Genomic DNA, 20,426 nt, shown 5'->3' with positions numbered 1-20,426 from the left:
AGGTGATGGGCATTTAGGAGGGCATGTGATGTAATGAGCACAGGGCAACTGTGAATGCAACTGATGAATCACTGAACTCTACCTCTGAAACTAATAATACACTATATGTTAATTAACTGAATTTAAGTAAAATGAATTTTAAATAAAGAAGTAAAACTTGGGTAGATACAGGCAAATTGCCCTCTAAAAATTTGTGTCTGTTTTCAGACTACCCCCTCCCCAGGTTTTCCTGTGCCTTCAATGAGGGGTTTAGGGATTTAAAGGTCCCCAAAGTTTTTCATCTTTATTGCTCAGCTAATAAAGTTGTGGTGGTTATTTTTGTTTTCACATGTAGTTCTTTAATTATGAGTGAAGTTGAGTGTTTTTATATGGCTTTTGGCTGTTTATATTTCTTTTTATGTGACTTGCCTCTTCCTGGCCCTTGCCTGCCTTTCCTACTGAGACATTCGTCTTTCCCTTACTCATTTTTAATTATGTTTTGAATATTAGGGAAATTAGTATCTGCATGTTTAAAATACATGTGCTAGGAATTGGAAATGATCTCATGCTACATAATTTCTAATGTCAAAGGGATCCCTCTGTAGGCCTCAGTGTCCAGAACAGTCTTACATCTATGTGTGTGCACCTGCTTGTCCTAGGGGAGCCCTTCAATGGCCAACTGGTAACAGATGGGAGGAGCCAGGAGGAGAGAGAAGACAAAGAGGAGACAGCGGAGAAGGAAGATGTGCGCGGTGGGGCACCTGAAGTGTTCACCTCAGAATCCGCGCAGACCTTCCCAGTCAGGCATCCAGATGGGTTTTCTTCCCATCGACCGGACAATTTGGTGCCAGCGATGCCACAGCCCCCACGGCGAGGCCGAGACCACAACTGGAAGCAGCTGGGGACAACGGAATGCTCGACAACCTGTGGGAAAGGTGAGCTAGAGTGTGGGTGAGGACGGTCTGCAGATCCCCAGGTGAGGAATGTGTGGCTGGGCTCGGGGGACATGGCAAATCCTCCCCTCCTTGAGCTTGGCTAAGAGATGGGTCATTGGTGTGGTATGGTCCCCCCCCCCCCCCCCGCAAGACCACTCTCAAGCTTGATGGTCCATAAAGAGGACTTGCAAGACTCAGAAGAGCTGCTGTGCTTGTGGTTACAACTTATTAGAGTGAAAGGATACAGATGAGTATCCTCAGGGCAAAATGCACATGTGGCCAAGTTCAAGAGAAACCAGGGGCCAGCTGCCAAGTGTCCCACCCCAAGATTGTGGCACACGGATGCTCAGAATTCTGGCGATGATGGGTGACAGCAGGACCCAACATGGCCAACCAGATAAGCATCTCAAGGTTTGATGACCAGGGGCTCATGTGGCTCAGCTACACAGGCATGTAGCCCCCACATGACTGACATTAGCTACTCAGGCTTTAGCACCCAGAAGTCAAAATGAGAGAGAGAGCCTGGCCCAAGATCTCAGGCACAGAAACAGGCACACAGCCAAATCATATTATTGGCATGAACTGTCTTGTCAAACGGACACAGTGTGGTCCAAACATAGAAAAACACTCCTATCAGCAGAATATTCCATGGGCTCCAAGGTGGTCTCCAGCCCTGCTCAAGGGCCAGTCGTGAAGAAGGCCTTTCTTTGGAGTGTGCAGGGTTTGAGTACCCAGGGCCTGCTGAGTTAACTCTCTCCTGCACCTTGTTCACCAAGTTTACGATCTAGAAGTTGATGTGTACTTACACAAATAGCAGGTAAAGCTCATTCTCAAATCTACGATTCCAGAAAAGAAAAGCACACTCACTGGGCTTGAGGTGTGAGCTGGCTTTTACAGTCACCAACACTCACAGCTGCCCACCACGCTCCCTGTAAAATCTTCACCCCATATCGTCCCATTTTTCCTAACCCATCAGCTAAGACCCCAGGGATAAGCCTGCAGCCCAGCCAGGCCAGCTCTATGGACTCCTTGCAGGAAGGGAGACCACACACCAGAGGGAAGAGATGGTGTCTCTCCGAACAAAAGAAAAAGAGTTGCAGGATTTGGGAGAAGATGAATGGAGTTCAGGTGAAATTTAAAGAAAGCCACGTGTTGATAGGCTCAAAGCAAAGCATGGCTGCGTGCAAAGGGGTCAATATCAATATCATCCTGAACTGTGAAGTGGATGCAGGGCCCTATTTCCTTGAAAACTCCAAAGTTAAGGTGGGCGTGGGATGAGGTGTTCCAGAAGCCCCTTAACGAACATCTGGCACCTGGGTTCGAAATTGATGCTGAGAAGGTGGGCTAGACCCGCAGCTCAAGGATATGCCTGTGACCACCTAGAAACTCCGATGCAAGATGCGTGTGGTAACAGCCTCCTGTTTGTAAGGAAGTCCTATTTGCAACCCTATAACCACTGTCCTTGGAGGTGAGGGGACCACAGAAATGGGAAGGCTGTATCCCAAGAAGTCCCTGCTGCCGGGAAACTGTGTGTGATACCAAGACTATTGGTTTGGGGAGTTTTTTCTTTCTTTCTTTCTTTCTCTTTCTTTCTTTCTTTCTTTCTTTCTTTCTTTCTTTCTTTCTTTCTTTCTTTCTTTCTTTTTTTATGAAACTTGTACCCAATGGCACAAAATTCAGGAACTTTGAAATAATTTACACCTGGGAAGTTTTCACAACCGCCTCTAAAGCCTTTATCTTTTTCCCAAGAGCACTGGCTTAGCGGCTTTTGAGAACAGAATTTAGGTGTTGGGTTTTTCATGAGGGCTGGAGCATCTCCTGCCCGGAAGCCCTGCCAGTTCCATGATGGCTGAGAACTGGTGCGCTGACTTATGGAGCTGATCCTGTGCAGATATTATTGTGCTTTTACTGAACACGTGTGCCACGAATGTGGAATGGAGATTCATTGGACTCATCTCTTTTTTAAGCTTTAGAAGGGAAAATTAAATGGCTATAGGATGTGTCTTACCAGAGGCTTAAGGTAATTACACATTAAGGCCAAAACCATTTTAGTAAGGATCCATCCCTGGGAATATAGAGGTAAACAGTGTGAAACGCAGTTGACATAGGAACCCAGGATCCAAGTGCGTTATTACTGAATTTTCCACCACGTAGTTAGTGGTGCGACACCCACCAGAGGAAGCGCATACATTGTGCTAGGTACACAAAGGGAAAGTCATAGAAATAAGAAAAATTGCCATCATGTAGTTTTATATCAAGGATGACATGTGTAGAAGATTCTCTTCCCTTTCATGTCTGTAAAGATCGCCTGGCCCGGCCTTTCCAGTAGGATGAGATGTCGCCGTGATCAGAAACCATCAGGCATTGCCTTGTGGACTGAATAAGATAAAGAGCAAAGCGTATGCCGTTGCCCGCTCACCCTTCATGCTGCTCACACGGTCCTGTATTCACCGAATAGATGCCACATACCCCGAAGGTCATTCAGCGGGTCTCTATCTGTTCTGTATGAGGCATGATGCAGGGACCCTATTTCCAAAGATTCTGGTTATCTTTCCCCAGTCTGTGTGATCCACACTGACCTAAAACATCTGCCTCCCTTACTATACCCTCTGGTGTGGGACCAGCAAACTGCTTACACCACGCAGTCTAGCTCAGATACACCCCTTCTGTGAAGCCCTTCCTGATTCTGCAAGGCACAGGTGGGCACTTATTCCATAGGACCTCACAGCGATTCGGGCACAGTTTTGTCCCAGCTCTGCTTGGCTTAGCTGTCTCCATGCGTGGACCCTTTGCACCGCCTGTGCCTGGGGTTGTAGCCAGCACACAAGGAGTCACTCCTCAGGTGTTTCTTGAATTAATGAATGTATTGTCAAGTGGGGCACATAGAGCTATTGGAAAAAGTTTAAGAGTAGTTTTCACATCACTGCATCCTGGATATGCAAGGCTGTTATTGCCTTACTGTGTTTTATCCATAGCTTAAAGAATGTGGATGGATGTATTCGAAACTGAAGAATCTTTTCTCTAGATTTCCATATTATTTTGTTTAATGTTCTTAATATAGTCTTTCTCCTTTGCATTGTGGACACCACACACACACACACACACACACACACACACACACACGGCATCTGCCACCCAGATGGCTGGGATACGTGCATCCTCTTCTTTACCCCAAAAAACAGCACAGTTTCTCCAGTCCAAGAGGTGCCTTGGAAATAAAACAAGGGCAGAGCTATATTTTCCCCCTGGCCCTCCCTTCTCTCATACTCCTGGCTCTTTTGCTCTCCACTTGACAAATGGCAGCAGCCCATGGATGCCCCTCCTTTGCTCTCTGTGAGGTTTGCTCCCAGCAGTGATGGCTGAACCTGCAGGGCAGATGAGACAACGTGGGTGCACCAGGTTTAGCTCAGCAGTAGTGACAAACATGCCAGGGCCAAGACCTTCTGAGCCTACTAGGTGCCATCTTGCTCCTTTATGCACAACCCAAACCCATACCCTCTGTGACCTCACCATTTGTCCCTACATTTATCCCAGTCCTTCCTGGTGGGGCTCACCAGACCACATGCTTCCATGCCCTTCAACAGCCCACTCACAGTATCACCAGAAAGGGGTCCTGCCACTGGCAGCCCAGAGTGGCTCATACTCCAGCTGGCCATTGCCCAGACCTCTGTCGAGTCAAACTTTTGGTTTGGCTCAGTTGATTCCTGGAGTTCCAAGACGAGGATGACTTCATTTTCTTCTTGTCCCATATTTTGTCCCTCTCTCCACAATGCCTCACCAGCCTCTACGCTGTCCTCTGAATTCACTGACTTGCCTCATTTAATATCTGCAGATTACCTGTGGTACAGTTCCCTCCTCCGGTACAACATTCCTCTGTTCTGATCAACCCATGCAACATAAAACCCAACCAAAATGATCCCAGATTTTTTCCTGCTGCCTGAAGCCCAGCCAGCACCTCACCTCATGGCCTCATTCTTGCTTGCCAGCAATTAGAGGCGTAATTGAATGGCATGCTGTACAATGAAGAGATGGCCAGGTGCCATTTCGAGTGACAGTCTCCCTCTCTGCAGAAATCAAAACTGATTCAAAGAAAGAGACCATTGTGGTCACTGGAGTCAAGAATTATATTTCGGGTGTTTTCTCACCATCAGAGAGAGAGCCTCTGAATTTATGTCCTTGGCTGAACACTGGACCTGGACCATGGACAAGTGTGCTGTAACGGCAGTAAGAGAGTGGGGAAAGGAAGTGGCCATGTGCAAACAGCCCTAAGCAGGACCCATCTCTCCAAGGCACAGAGCATTCCTATGGTAACCTGTATCCTTTTAGCTAAGGACATTCAATTGCTCCCTCATTTGAGTGCCATGTGGTTGGGGTAGTAACTTTTGCTTTCCAGTCCACAAACTTGCCAGCAGAAAAGCTAAACCCACAGGGTCTGAAAGGACAAATAATAAGATTTTTACTTAATCCCTTAATAGCTGGGTCCCAACTGGGTACCCTGCAAGGCGTGAACGGAATCTTACTCATCTTTGTGAGCGAGCACAATGTGCTTAATGTTTGTTGAATTTAATTAAAAATCTCTTCTTAAATGGAAGCAGATATGTCACTGGACAAAATTTAATTCCACAGAAGTTTTTGCTTCCTATTAATTTTACAGTCTGGACCACTTTTTACTCCACTAATGATTATACTTAATTGAAACATTATTTTAAACAGTGGTCTCCAGTTATAGCTACATTATAAATTTTTGTGGCCAGAGTAGTTTTGAGACAAATGATCATTTCAGATTCCAAACTTGTCGGACCAACTGTCAAGCTTCCTACAAGAGCTACCCTCTGGCTCAGGAGTCACACGAGATCCGCTTAAGCGAGCATTGACAGCATTGACACGCTTTTCATGGCTGAGGAAATATTAAGACAATTTATGTTCAAAGTTATCCCTCCGGTTACAAATTAAATTGTATTAAGTTGGAAATTCGGAAACTCCAAATGCCTGGCCCATTAGCAACAGAGCTAAGAGAAAACTGTAGGATAAGTGATGGTGTTTTGCCCCACAGCAATCGTGTAGTGGCCTAGACGGGAGGCTGGCGGGGGGACAGTGTGTTATTTGTGTAGAAACATCTTTTTCAGACAGTTGCATGGCCTGTTCCCCGGTTACCTTTCTCACCCCTTACACAGCCGTTGGTAATACTTCCGTGCTGCCACCAAGGGGCAGCAGAGAGACAGGAAGGCCGAATTTGGGGCGTTTTGTTTTTTGAAAGCTAAAGATTCCACTGAGGGGGGGCACTTGATGGGATGAGCACTGGGTGTTACGCTATACATTGGCAAACTGAAATCCAATTTAAAAAATTAATCAATTTAAAAAAAATAAAGATTCCACTTAACCGATTCTGACTTTTTCTCCAAAATAGATGTACCCACCTTAAACCAGTGAAATTTATCCATTTTATTTTTTTTTTGAAATTTATCCATTTTAAGCCGTGTATTTCAAACAAAATGACAACAGAAACCCTGAGGCATTTAGTATGATTTTTTTTTTTTAGCAAAGTAATAAAAACAAATATTAGGCCCCTGATGAATATCCGTTCGGCATTTTTATTGAGCAGTTGTCACTCTGCTAGGTACTGTCGCAGTGATGAACAAGAATTAGTGCTGTCCCTGAGAAGCTCACTGTCCTCTGGGAAGCAGATCTACTCAAATAATGAAAGGTGCCATTGGATCAGTGTTCCGTTAGGGGGATGTGTAAAATGCTTTACAGGGTAGGGCGAAGCCAGCTGCTCTTCCAGCCCGCCTTCAGTCTCGTCACTTCTCTGCTTCAGCCTGTCTCTTATACACACCAGGCACATGCAGGCCAGGGTGGGGGCACTTTTGCTCCAGTCCAGCTGCCTGGTCATCCCCCTCCCTCCGAGACACACATGCACACAGCTGCCCAAACCCAGCCTTTCTCTAGGATCCAGCTAGACCCTCTGGGAGCCTTTCTCTGTGATGTCTCTGGAAAACCTCCAAACAGTTATCATTTGCACTCATTTTATTTTATTTTTTTTGTTAAAAATTTTATTTATTTATTCATGAGACACACACACACACACAGAGAGAGAGAGAGAGAGAGGCAGAGGGAGAAGCAGGCTCCATGCAGGGAGCCCAACGTTGGACTCAATCCTGGGTCCCCAGGATCAGGCTCTGGGCTGAAGGCGGTGCTAAACCGATGAGCCCCCCAGGCTGCCCTGTGCTCATTTTATAGTCACTCTCCTGCCTAGTGATATCTGGAACTATTACGAAAATTGTTTTTATCTGCCTTCAGCCCTTTCCAACCATGTGACAAATGGCAGCAGCCCATGGAATTCAAGAAACACCTGAGGAGCGTCTCCTGTGGCTACGACCCCAGGTGCAGCCAATGCAAAGTGTCCACAGAGATTATAAACTCTTTGAGGGCAGTAACCATTCCCACTCCTCTTTGCACTCACACTACCTGGTCTAGCCCTTGTGGGGGAGGTGCGTGTAAATGTGTGTGTGCACGCGCGCCTTATTCTAATCCTGTGGCCTCTCTTCATCAGCACCTGGATCTCTGTACATCTGCACCCAGAGCCCAACATTCAAGTGGGTGGGGCCGTCCTTCAGAAGTTCTCCTTGTCCTTGCAGGATCGCAGTTCCCTATTTTCCGCTGTGTGCACAGAAACACCCACGAGGAGGTTCCTGAGAGCTACTGTGACTCCAGCATGAAGCCCACCCCCGAGGAGGAGCCCTGTAACATCTTCCCCTGCCCAGCCTTGTAAGATAGTCTCCCTGGGGAGGCCGCCTGTTAGCGGGTCACTTCTGGCTGCTTGTGCATAGGACCTTTTTTTATTAAAGATTTTATTTATTTATTCATGAGAAACACAGAGAGAGAGGCAGAGACACAGGCAGAGGGAGAAGCAGGCTCCCTGAGGGGAGCCTGATGCAGGACTCAATCCTAGGACCCCGGGGTCATGACCTGAGCCAAAGGCAGATGCTCAACCGCTGAGCCCCCAGGTGGCCCTACATAGGACCTTAGTAGCAGATATAAAATCTGTCTGCATCTGATTTAGAACATGAGACTCGGCCTGGGCATGAACTGCAGTCTGTTGAGCAAGCGCACCAGTCTCTGGGGATGCATGGGGAAGCCTGTAGCCTTTAGCAGTGAGCACACACCTTTGGTGATTGGGAGCAATTATGTGTTAGCCTGGTGAGGGAAGCGGAGAATCACAATCCAGCGTGGCCGGTGTTGTGGGTGAGCTGTGAACAGAGAGAATGAGGGTCACAAATACATGGGCCAGGAGAAGTCAGGAGAAGTGTCTGGGGGGAGGTCTTGGGCTGCTTATTGAATGATAAAGAGGACACGTCCAGGAAAACAGAGGGAAGGGGCCCCCAAGAGGGTCCCGACATAAGTTTCAAAGTAAGAGAAACATTCTCCTATGTATTGTGTGTGCTGATGCCTTATTTAACTAAGTGACAAAGCAGGACATCAGGGGAGGACCGTGAAACTGAGTAAGTAGCTCGTGAAAAATAAAGAATGCTGGGTCAAGGCTCCTAAGTCCCAACCTGAGTTAATGTTCTACAGGGTGGAAAACTAACGTTCGGAGTTGGGGGGGGTAGGGGGGGTCTTTTACTAGATAAAAATCACCTGCACCCTCTCAGTTTTCTTTCATTTTCTAAAACTGGGCCCTCAAAAAAATAAAAAATAAAATAAAACTGGGCCCTCATCACTGGTAGCTAGCATGTCAACCAAGTGACACTCCTTCATGGAGTCCGATGGCCCTAAGCACACCGTTAAGCAGTGCTCCAGGGTGAGGACTGCCCAGAAGGACCCTGATGGTCCTGTGTAGCCGGTGGGGGTCAGGCTGTCTTCTTGCTGACTGAAGGTGACATGTCCCTGTCGCGCTCTCTCGTTCCTGAGCTAGCTGGGACATCGGAGAGTGGTCTGAGTGCAGCAAAACCTGCGGCCTGGGCATGCAGCATCGCCAAGTTCTATGCCGCCAGGTGTACGCCAACCGCAGCCTGACCGTGCAGCCCTACCGCTGCCAGCACCTGGAGAAGCCCGAGACCACCAGCACCTGCCAGCTCAAGATCTGCAGTGAGTGGCAGATCCGGACAGACTGGACCTCGGTACGTGGGGCTCCCCCTCCCAAGACTCACTGCTGTCCCCCCACCCAAGCCCACCGCCAAGACCTCACTCAGGACAGCCCTGAAGTCTCCTAGAGGGACCCCATCCCAGGGGGCTCTGGGGGGGACTGTTTTGCAAACCATAGGATCTACCAATAGCACAATGGAGTTAAGGCTGGTTTGTATCAGCCACCCACAGCCGAATTTAAGGATGAGCCCCTGGGAGCCATGTGCACACAGGTCTCCTCTGTCCCATGTGTCATGAGAAGCCCACTCCTTCCAAGCTTGCACCCCTGTTTTGCAAATGACAGAGCTGAGGCCCAGAGCAACAGGTAGGACATCCAAGGTCTTAGAGAAAAGGTGGTGAAGTGTTCAGGGCTGGGATCCTCCCCACGTAGCATGGCATTGTGGGGGTCTCACCACAGCTGTCCACTCAGGTGGCAGGTGGCAAGGATGAGGGCACAGAGCTCAAGAGCCCCCTCCCCCTGGAGGTAACGCTGCCCATCCCGCTGACATGTTCCTCCTGTTTTAGTGCTCAGTGCCCTGTGGAGTGGGACAGAGGACCCGAGACGTGAAGTGTGTGAGCAACATTGGGGACGTGGTTGATGATGAGGAATGCAACATGAAGCTCCGGCCGAATGACATTGAGAACTGCGACATGGGACCCTGTGCCAAGAGCTGGTTCCTCACCGAGTGGAGTGAAAGGGTGAGTGTGACAGTGGGCAGAATGGGTTTTCTGCAGCTGGGACCACCGTGTGCCCAGCTGATGGGCAGCAAGTGTCTGTTGCAGGCACCCCAACACCACGGAGGTGAATCACTAGCTTAAGAATCCCAAGGGGAATTTCTGACTTTGGGGAAATTCCTTCTGTCCTTATACAAAGACCCAGGGGCTCCAGAGGTGAGCAGTGGATGTGAAAGAATTAGTTCTCCTTCATGCTCCATGTGAATATTAAATACTGAAATACTAAATCAAGTGAACAATTACATCACACCTCTCACGTGTTTGGTGAGTGCCTGGCATCTAAAAGGCACCCAGCAAGTGGCAGGCCCCTTCCTCCTTCCTAACTCAGCACAGTTCACAGACCGTTCCCCTCCCCAGTAGACTGGCCTCCTTGGGGTCCTTAGCATCAGCTGTCAGCGATGACGTCTGAAGCATATTAGTTATATGTGTGCACCAGTTACCTGTGTGCAAGGAAACCAGCAAGAGCTAGAGTTCATCTATCGAAGATAAAACTAGGGGCAACTGGGTGGCTCAGTTGATTAAGCATCCAACTCTTGGATTTTGGCTCTGGTCATGATCTCAGGGTTGTGAGACTGAGGCCCATGTGGGGCTACGCTGGCCATGGAGCCTGCTTGGGAGTCTCTCTCTCTCTCCCTCTCCCTCTACCCCTCCCCTCCTTGCTCCCATGCATGCATGTGCATGCTGTCCCTAAAAAAAAAAGATTTATAAGGATTCTGGAGTTGGGTCATGGTGATGGTTGCACACAGTGTAGATGTAATTTATGCCACTGAAATGTACACTTAAAATGATTAAAATGGTAAATTTTATTGTATGTATTTTGCCACAATAAGAAAAAAGGTGCAGGGAAAAGTACTAAGCAAAATTCCAGAGCGTATCTTGGGGTCGGGAGGAGAGAGCTAGAAGAAGATAATGAGTTTCATTCCTTTTCTTATGGAAGCTCCTGACTGGCTGGCAGTGGGAGAGGCCATCAGGAGATTGCTCTCGGGGCAGCAGACTGGCCCCCATGCCCACAGTTTGGTGGTTTGGGTGTCAGGATTCTCTAGAGCCCTTGGAAACTTGAGCTGTCAACAGGACTGGCTGGCTCTGTCTTCAGTACCTTTCTCTCGGTTGGGCCCGGTGTGCACCTTAGAGTCCCTCACTGTGCTCCCAAACTGTAGTGTGCCTACAGATCACCTGAAAACCCACACACAGTGCCTAGCCTGGGTCAGCGCCAGGAGGTGGGCCCAAGAATCTGCCTTCCTCATGGGCTCCCAGGGGGCACAGAGGCCACTGGTCCAAGGGGAAGAGAGGACTAGGCTAGTTCACAGAACCTTAGGAAACAGCTCAGGAGCCTCCTCTCCCCCCAGCATCGTGTGAACAACGGGGCGACATGTCAAGTTCAGAGGAGTAAATCTCCACGTGTCACCATCCCGCCACATGGGTGGATTCCTCGGCCAGCATCCTTTCTGACTGCTTCTCCCTCTCGCTCTGCTGTCCCTCTGCTTGTGCTTTCACTCTCTCGCTCTCCGTCAAATAAATGGATAAAATCTTGGGGGGGAAAAAAAGGTTGGGCAAAAATTATTTTTATCACATATACAAAAAAAACCTTACATTAAAATGGCTGTATCCTGTAATATAAAAGTTTGTAATACAAACACACAATTTATCATACCAATTGTCATGAATCAAAAGGAACAAGATCATTTGAAGTCTAGAGCACTTAAGTCCTTTTAATCCTTAATACATTATGGGACACCTCATAAAGAATATGCAGGGCCTAAGGTAATTTCATCTACAAATGTTCAATGACTCATACATCCAAATAGACTGAAGCTTGGAAATTTTTCTAAAGGTTCACATTCACTAGAGGAAATGCAAGGTTTGGAATGCTCATGTGAAGATTAAAATGGCTGAAATTATTTTTTCAGTAAATGCTTCCTCATCTTCAGCAATCATTATTCTAGAATATAAAGAGAATTGTTTATATTAACACAAACAGTATAATCAAAAGAAGGCTATATACAAAGATAGCGCAGGACAACTGAGTTTATAATACATCTCAAATATTTCATCTAAAATATTTAATCATCATCCCTGGGGGGCTCAGCGGTTTAGCACTGCCTTTGGCCCAGGGCGGGATCCTGGAGACCCGGGATCGAGTCCCACGTCGGGCTCCTCACATGGAGCCTGCTTCTCCCTCTGCCTGTGTCTCTGCCTCTCTCTCTCTCTCTCTCTCTCTCTCTCTCATGAATAAATAAATAAAACCTTTTAAAAAATAAGAAATAAATAAAATAAAATATTTATAGTTTTTATGAGACTACAGATTTAATAACTTATCTCTACTTAACAAATGGTAAATAGCCATTTTCTACTTCTTTAATGTGTAGTTGCAAACATGTTGTCTCAAAAGAATTTTTCACTTGAATAATATGCACTTCCAATTAAAGACCTAATGTAGTTATGGATAAAAAAATGTTCACTTTTCCTGGTCATAAAGTAACATATAGCATCATAAAAAATATTTAAAAATCAGACGAGCATACCTATAATCTTTTCATTAGCAGATAATAAGTTAAGATTTTTAAACTATATTGTCAAGCTTTTTTCTACTCATACATACTTTACATACATAGTGTTTTTGTATTCATACATATTTGAAGGACACAAATCATAATACTATGTCTATCATTTTGTAACCTTTTTTCACATATGTATTTATTATAAGCATGTTAATGACATTAAAAACCTTTAAATTATGAATTTTTTTAAAGGTTTTATTTATTTATTCATGAGAGATACAGAGAGAGGCAGAGACACAGGCAGAGGGAGAAGCAGGCTCCCTGCAGGGTGCCCGATGTGGGACTCAATCCCAGGACCCTGGGATCAGGACAGGAGCCAAAGGCAGATCCTCAACTGCTGAGCCACCCAAGTGCCCCTAAAGCATGACTTTTAAGTAGACTAAGCTATTGTTTGCCTCCTATAACTGAATCAACCCCTATTTTTATTTCCTCTCCAACAAACACTTGTAAATTTCCCTTTCATGTAAATTTGTTCCGCATCATAACCTAAGTACTTGCTGGATCTAACACTTGTCTTAAAATTCCAAATAAAGGAAAGAATGAGCACTTTATTCTTCTGTTTAGGGAACTTCTTTGTTCTTTTTCGGAAAGATATCTTAAGCCATATCAATTTAGTGCTATGATGTAAATAAGTAGGTAATTTTGCTTTATTGACCCCCAGAACATAACATTATTCCCGAATGTTCCCACTTGGAGTAGATGAGTGGGAAGGGGGTGTGGGTGGTTTTCAGGAAGGTGCACTGGCTTCGGCAGCACTTCCCCCAGGACTTATGTCTTATTATACCTCGAGCAAGCTGCTCTCTGACCCTCTGTATCCTCATTGGTAACTGCTGAATGAGCATTAAAGGGATGACATATTTGAAACCATGACCTCCATGAGATTGGGTACCATGAAATGAGCCTCTGAATCACCAGTTAGCTTCACAAAAGGGTCAGTCCCCAGAAATGACCAGCTGGTGCAGTCTTTCATACGTGACTTGTGGTTTTATATAAAAGTCAACCTTGTTAAGCTTTAGGCTGAGCTATCCCATTTTTTTGCCATTGGAATAAACATGTATTGAGCACCTAATAATGCCAGGCGTGAATGAGATACAGCCTCCACGTAAAGAGGTGAAGGGGGAGAGATTAAAGAAAATGTGATTGAAGTGTACAAATACTTAAGGATCCAGAAGACATCCTGTTGCCCAATTTAAAATAAAATAAAAAATAAGAAATAAAAATAAAAAAATAAAAATAAAATAAAATCAGTTGGGGCCCCTGGGTGGCTCGGTTTGTTAAGTGTCTGACTTCGGCTCAGGTCATGATCCCAGGGTCCTGGGGGCTCAGCAGGGAGCCTGCTTCTCCCTCTCCCTCTGCCTGCTGCTCCACTTGGTTGTGCTCTCTCTCTCATTCTCTGTCAAATGAGCCAATGAAAGCATTGAAATTAAACTCATTAAATTAAACTCTACCTAATTGAGTTGAGCTTGTGAACTCAAACCTGATTCTTCTCTTAAACTTCCAGGGCTATGTAGTCTTTCTGACTCAATGACTCATCATAAACACGTCCTTGCAGTACCTTTAACTGAGGGTGGGCCTTAATCAGAGGCATCATTTACTTCTTAGTTCTGTAAATCAATGGACAGGTTTAAACACATGGGCAACATTTAGTCACAAGAGAGAAAAAAAAAACTTTTAGAAAATCCACCAGCCTCAATTTTGTAACACCTAGTATCTAAGGATGTTTTCCAGAAGAAATAAGATGTTGTACTTTCTGTTACTTAATTACAGAAGATGATGTGTGAACCTGAAGTTCAGGAATAGCCATGAGAGCTTTGTAGTCAGTCCTGAGAGGGCCAATTGGGCCAAGTTTAGCATTCAGCGGTCTATGGAGCGAGAAGACAATCCTCACCACACAGTTGCTTGGAAATTTCATACGTATCTGTGTTTGGTCAGCCCAGAAGTTCAGCGAGGAGCCAGGTCCTTTTACCAAGAGGATTTGGTCCCTCTTGCAAGCACATCCTTCAGGGGCGATGAGTGGGAGTGTTTCAAGGCCTGGCTTTAAAAGGTGGTCTCTGCTGCCTGGTAGAGGCCCATCGTTCCCCTCATTCCTGCTGAGAGGCTTCCCACACCTGGGCCAGTGTGGATAACTACTTCCAAGTTGAAATGCCTTTGTGCTGCTGTTGTGTAATAAGGAGAAATCCCTTACAGGCTCATCCTTCTAAGGCTCTCTCATTGGCACTTGGTCTGGGCACCTTAACATTCTTTTAGGGACACCTGGGTGGCTCAGTGGTTGAGCATCTGCCTTTAGCTCAGGGCATGATCCCCAGGTCCTGGAATCGAGTCCCAGATGGAGCTCCTCTCAGGGAACCTGCTTCTCCCTCTGCCTATGTCTCTTCCTCTCTCTCTATGTCTCTCATGAATAAATAAATAAAATCTTAAAAAACAAAAAAACCCTACATTCTTCTTTTAAATGAAGCACATGAAGGTATGTAGAAATATTCCCAGATGTGAGTATGTTACTTGGTTTGGAAAGCAGAAATTAAGTTAGGTAAATGAAAATTACTTGGGAAGAAATATTCTTAATGTTCAAAACAGGAAGATGACTTAATTTGCCTTGCATTCTTCAGGAGGATTTAAATATCTTGAGTGTTTAAAGCTAGGAAAGAGACCAGATAATATACAGCTGAAACAAAAAGCCCTTTAGCCTAGAACATTCCAATTATTGTAGCAAAGGATTTTGTTGTTGTTGTTGGCTCACATTCCAAATAAGAAGGCAGATAGAGTGCAAGTCATGCAAAGGGTTTGTGAGCCTATAGGGAAGGGAAAAAAAACTTTCCCTCTACCCTAAGTTCTGCAACTGAAGCCTGCATATTCAACTGACAAAAGCCAACACATTTTAGCTAATGTTATTTTTTTGCACATGGCACAGAGAGCCTCATAAGACAGAAGTAAAAAATCCCAAAGACACAATTAGACTTTAGGGCTTTTATACCATTTTAACAAAGATTGATAAATTTTGAAGAAGTGACTAGACAAAGGAAAGGGGTTGGGGCTTCTAGAGGAAATAAAATACAAGAAAGTGGCTTAGAAATATATGGGGAAACTAACTGAAGATAAGGATTATTTGGGTAAAGTTTGTTAGTTTAGACTCATCCTGGCATCAGCTCCCCAACACTGATTATAAAAATGTCCTCTTCTTCCTGATACTAGGTGGAAATTTCCCACAGGAAGTTCATGCTCTGCTTTTAGGCAGGGATAGGGAGGGCAGAGAGCCCTTCCTGGATCTGATGTTTCTCAAGTGCCTTCCATTCAAAATAGGTCAATGTAGTATACTTTCGGGTGACATGTTCTCATCCCCTTCAGGCGCTTTGCTCTGGAGTTTCCTCCTTGAGGAGGCAGGCCCAGCCCAGCAGTGGTCATGTAAATGTTTGGTTATTCATCCAGGCTGTGACTTTACAAGACTAGATAGCAGGGACCCCTGGGTGGCTCAGCGGTTGGGCGTCTGCCTTTGACTTGGGTGTGATCCTGGTTCAAGGATCGGGCCCCACATCAGGCTTCCTGTGGGTAGCCTGCTTCTCCCTCTGCCTGTGTCTCTTTCTTTCTCTCTCTCTCTCTCTCTGTGTGTCTCTCATGTATAAATAAATAAAATCTTAAAAAAAAAAAAAAAGACTAGATAGCAATGTACAAAAATGAAAATGGCGGGATCCCTGGGCGGCCCAGAGGTTTGGCACCTGCCTTTGGACCAGGGCATGATCCTGGAGACCCGGGATCGAATCCCACATCGGGCTCCTGGTGCATGGAGCCTGCTTCTCCCTCTGCCTATGTCTCTGCCTCTCAATCTCTCTCTCTCTCTCTCTCTCTCTCTCTCTCTCTCTGTGTGTGACCATCATAAAAAAAAAATGAAAATGGCAATTTTGGTAAGGAAACAAAGTGGTATGTTTTTCTTTTCTCAAATTTCATTTAAATGATGTCACTTTTGTTTATTTTTTTTAATAATCATGTTGATAAAACAAACATTTTTTAAGGGAATACCCAGCAGAAACCCTTAAGATGGGCTTTGGTTGTACTCTAAAGGGTCACTTTCAGAGTTGGAAGGTGCTGGTGACAGAAGAGAAACAAGCAAGGAAGGACCCAAGTCTGTATTCATTTATTCAACTGATATTCATGGATTTGCCCATGGGTAAGGTGCTGACCTGAGAAGGAAGTAAAGATGCTGCAATAGTCCCTGCCTTCACTGAACCTGCTTATATAAAGGAAAAAGTACGGTAGGACATAAGTCACTTTAATACAAAGGAAGACAGTAGGGTGCACAGTGCCTTGAGAATTCTGAGACTGGGAAGAATATATTTGTCAGTGAAAGGAGTTTTCACAGAGGAGATGGCATTGGAGCTGAGCCTTAATGGATTTTGATGTGTCCTGGTAAAGGGGAAGACCCCTCTAGGCAGATGGAAGGAACAGTATGGACAAGGAACAATGAAGGCTTCATGAGATTGGGAAATGGAGGACCCTGGCTCTGTCCAGCATGAGCTGTATGGGAAAGAATAATGGGAAGTTAGCTTAGAAGACTGAGGTTGACTGAGGTGGTCTTATAGGAAAGCTTGAATGCAGGTGGGGAAGTCCATGTTGGAATGGGATGGCATCAGAGGGATTTTCAGCACAGCATTCCCAGCTTCTGAAAGCCCAGCAAATTAAAAAAGGTGGTGAAGCTAAGCAACAAGCTGTGACCACAGTCCAGGGGAAGAATATTAGTGGTGCTGGGAACTACAGGCAAAAAGAAACAAGACAGGAAAAATGTGGTGAAACCAGAATCTGTGAGACCGGACATTTGGCTAGATGTTGGAAGCAAAAACTCAAAAGAACAGTCAACTTTTGAATCCTTCTAGAGATTTGATCACAAATTGGAAAACCAAGAGTATCAGTAGTGATGGTGGTGAAGGTGGTGCTCCACTGTTTTACGTGTTGTACGTGAGGTGTCTGGGAAGGACTCAGACAAAGAGGTCCAGAAATGTCTGAACATACAGAATGAGAAGCAAAATTAGACAGCATTCCAAAGTATTTCAAGACAGATGAAAAATGCTCCTCAAGCTTTGGGGTATGACAGGAATGAGTTTAGTAGGCCCTAGATGAGGGCAGAGTATGGCTGTAGGACAGAAATCACTGGTGGTTATGTGGCTTTAAGTGAGGACCTTAACTCAGTTTCTCTGCCTTAGAGTGGGAATACAGAACTTGGCCCTTTAAAGCCCCTCATACCATGTATTGAGCACTTGCTATATGGAAAGCACGTTATTCATTACCTGTAATGTGTTCCTATGCCAACCATCCAGATGAGCATGCCAGAGGTGGAAGGGGCTGGGTCCCTTGCCTCAGGCCACCCAGCCAGGAGGGATATTAACACTGATGTGTTTGGTTCCCAGGCCAAGTTGTCCCTCTATGGGGAGCTGTCTCCTAATACTGTCACAGCTGTGGCCTTCAGGGACTAGGACCACCCTGCCTTAATATCAGGCAGCCATGTTGAGGTGATGGATTTCACTTCCCCAGCTTCCCCAGAACAGCCCAGACTCCCCAGAACATGCCCACATGTTCATGCTCTCATTCCTCTGCTGCTGGATATATTTTCAAAAGCAAAAGTCGAGACAGATCGTCTGACAAGTCTATCAGTTGCAACAGTGGGACAGGATATTTGGAATGAAGACTCTCCCAGAAAATCTAAAATGGGGGTTTGACCTACTGATAGCCTACAATGGATGGAGTAAGCTGTGCGTGAAAGTAGTCAGAGACTCCTGGGTGAAAGAGTTGGTAGGGAAAGAGATGTTCAGTCCTCCTCCACATCATTAGAACCTGCGGGGGCCTCCCCTCTAATGTGCCCTTCTCCTGTCTTGCAGTGCTCAGCGGAGTGTGGGGCTGGGGTGCGGACACGCTCAGTGGTGTGCATGACCAACCACATCAGCAGCCTGCCCCTGGAGGGCTGTGGGAACAACCGGCCAGCGGAGGCCACCCCATGTGACAACGGGCCCTGCACGGGCAAGGTGGAGTGGTTTGCAGGGAGCTGGAGCCAGGTGAGTGGCCGGAGCTGGCTGTGTTTGTCTATCCCTGGTAAGAGATGGCATACATAGCAGAGGGGTCAGGAAACAGGATTTGGTGTATCCCAGGTGTCCTGGGTTTGAATCCCAGCAGTGCTACTCGTGGCCCTGGAGAAGCTGCTTACGCTCTTGAAGCCTTGTTCAGGCAACAGTATTTCTTGAACACCTACTACACACTTCTAAGTGCTCGGAATATATCAATGAGCAAAGCAAATATCCCTGCCCTCAGGTAGCTTATGATCTAGCATGGTTTCTCTGTCTATAAAACATTGTTAACAACCACACTGTGAGGTTATTTTTAGAAGTAATGTATATGAAGAATGTAGTACAGTGCCTGACATACAACAAATACACAATAAATCATAACTGCTGCTGCAATTATTGTTGTTAATAAAGCCCATTTTGTCTATATTTGAGTGTCAGATGCACAAACAGATAGGATCCATATCCAAAGGAAGTAAAACCACGATCTCAAAGAGATACCTGCACTCCCGTGTTCATAGCAGCATTATTCACAGTAGCCAAGTTCTGGAAGTAACATAAGTGTCTGTTGATAGATGGATAAGGAAGATGTAAGATAGATGTGTGTGTGTGTGTGTGTGTGTGTGTACATACATTATGGATGTCTTATGTGTGTATACACACACACATTACAGCATATGTATTATGTGTATATATATATATTCTGTACATATAGAATGGAGTACTATTCAACCATAAAAAAGAAGGAAATCTTGCCCTTTGTGACAACATGGGTAGACCTGAAGGACATTATGCTAAGTTAAATAGGCCAGGCAAAGACAAATAGTGCATGGTATCACTTATATGTGGAATCTGGGGAAAGAAAAAAAGAAGCAGAACTCAGGGAAACAGCAGAATGGTAGTTGCCAGGGTCGGGAGGGTGGGGACATGGGGAGAGGTGGGTTAGAGTGTGCAAACTTTCTACGATGAAGGAGTTCTGATTCTAGTATATAACATGGTGACTGTAACTGGTAATACTGTATCACTGAAATCTGCTAAGAGAGTAGAAGGGAAGCGATCTCACATGGTACAAAACAGGCAACTCTGTGAGGTGATGGATGTGTTCATTAACTTGATTGTGAGAATCCTTTCATAACGCATATGTACATCAACTCATCATTTGTACATCTTAAATATATTGCAATTTTATTCATCAGTTATACCTCAGTAAGACTGAAGGGAAAATAGAAGCAGATAAAGGAAAAGTTGAGGTTGTTCCTTATAAAGAACAGATAATACTGAATATTTTAATAAAGTAATTTCATGGATCAATTGATTTTTTTCCTCAGTATTCCAAAATTGAACGCAGAAATGTGGAAAATATCATTCCTTCTTACTGCCCCATTATGATTGCCATTAGTACTTTGAGTTCTAGGACCACTTAGCACTGGCTCTTGGGGCTGGCTGGTTCTCCAAGGACTTTTTGGCTGATGATCATGAATCATACATTATCAGGGTCTCTGGCTCCATCTAGAAGTTGATTTCTTTTAAGTAGCTTTAAAAACAGACCCTGAAAAAAAATTGACTGCCCGTCCTTGTAAGCTGATATAACCCCCTTGGAAAGCAATTTGGCAATAAAAGTCAAGAACCATAAAAATGTTCATTTGCCTTAACCAGTCACTTCACTTCTGGGGATTCATTTTAAGGAAATAATTAACAGAAGGGGAAAAAAAAGGCTTTTTTAAACAGAAGTGTTCATGACAGCAGGGTACGTAGGGATATTACAGTGTATCATAACTCATTAAAATATTATGTAACAACAACAGTGATAATTAGGGAGACGTAGAAAGTACACATGATATAGTGACAAGGGAGAACCAGAATACAAAAATATAGGAACTTTATCTCAGCCGCTGCAAAGAATGGATTTTTATATGAACAACATGGGAAATGTTTTCTTCTCAAATTTCCTTTAATGTTTTTATAATACAAACTGTCAAACATAGAAAATTCAAAAAGGAAGGGAATTCAAGTACCTGCAGCACTACCCGAGTGGCTGCCGGAGTCAGGCATAGCTG

General features: G+C 45.2%; 1 protein-coding gene across 3 annotated transcripts in view; it reads left to right on the top strand.

Moving 5' to 3' along the window:
- THSD4 (thrombospondin type 1 domain containing 4) overlaps window positions 1-20,426 on the top strand; it is a 582,162-nt gene that overhangs the window by 537,305 nt on the left and 24,431 nt on the right. For all 3 annotated transcript variants that reach the window (XM_041743611.1, XM_041743613.1, XM_041743612.1), the window contains exons 11-15: window positions 639-914; window positions 7,550-7,679; window positions 8,827-9,031; window positions 9,561-9,734; window positions 18,190-18,363. In XM_041743611.1, coding sequence (XP_041599545.1) covers window positions 639-914; window positions 7,550-7,679; window positions 8,827-9,031; window positions 9,561-9,734; window positions 18,190-18,363 — 959 coding nt within the window. The remainder of the gene's footprint in view (window positions 1-638; window positions 915-7,549; window positions 7,680-8,826; window positions 9,032-9,560; window positions 9,735-18,189; window positions 18,364-20,426) is intronic.

The sequence above is a fragment of the Vulpes lagopus genome, chromosome 2 (genome assembly GCF_018345385.1).
Source record: "Vulpes lagopus strain Blue_001 chromosome 2, ASM1834538v1, whole genome shotgun sequence".
Taxonomy (NCBI): domain Eukaryota; kingdom Metazoa; phylum Chordata; class Mammalia; order Carnivora; family Canidae; genus Vulpes; species Vulpes lagopus.
This window is presented reverse-complemented; position numbering and strand designations above follow the sequence as displayed.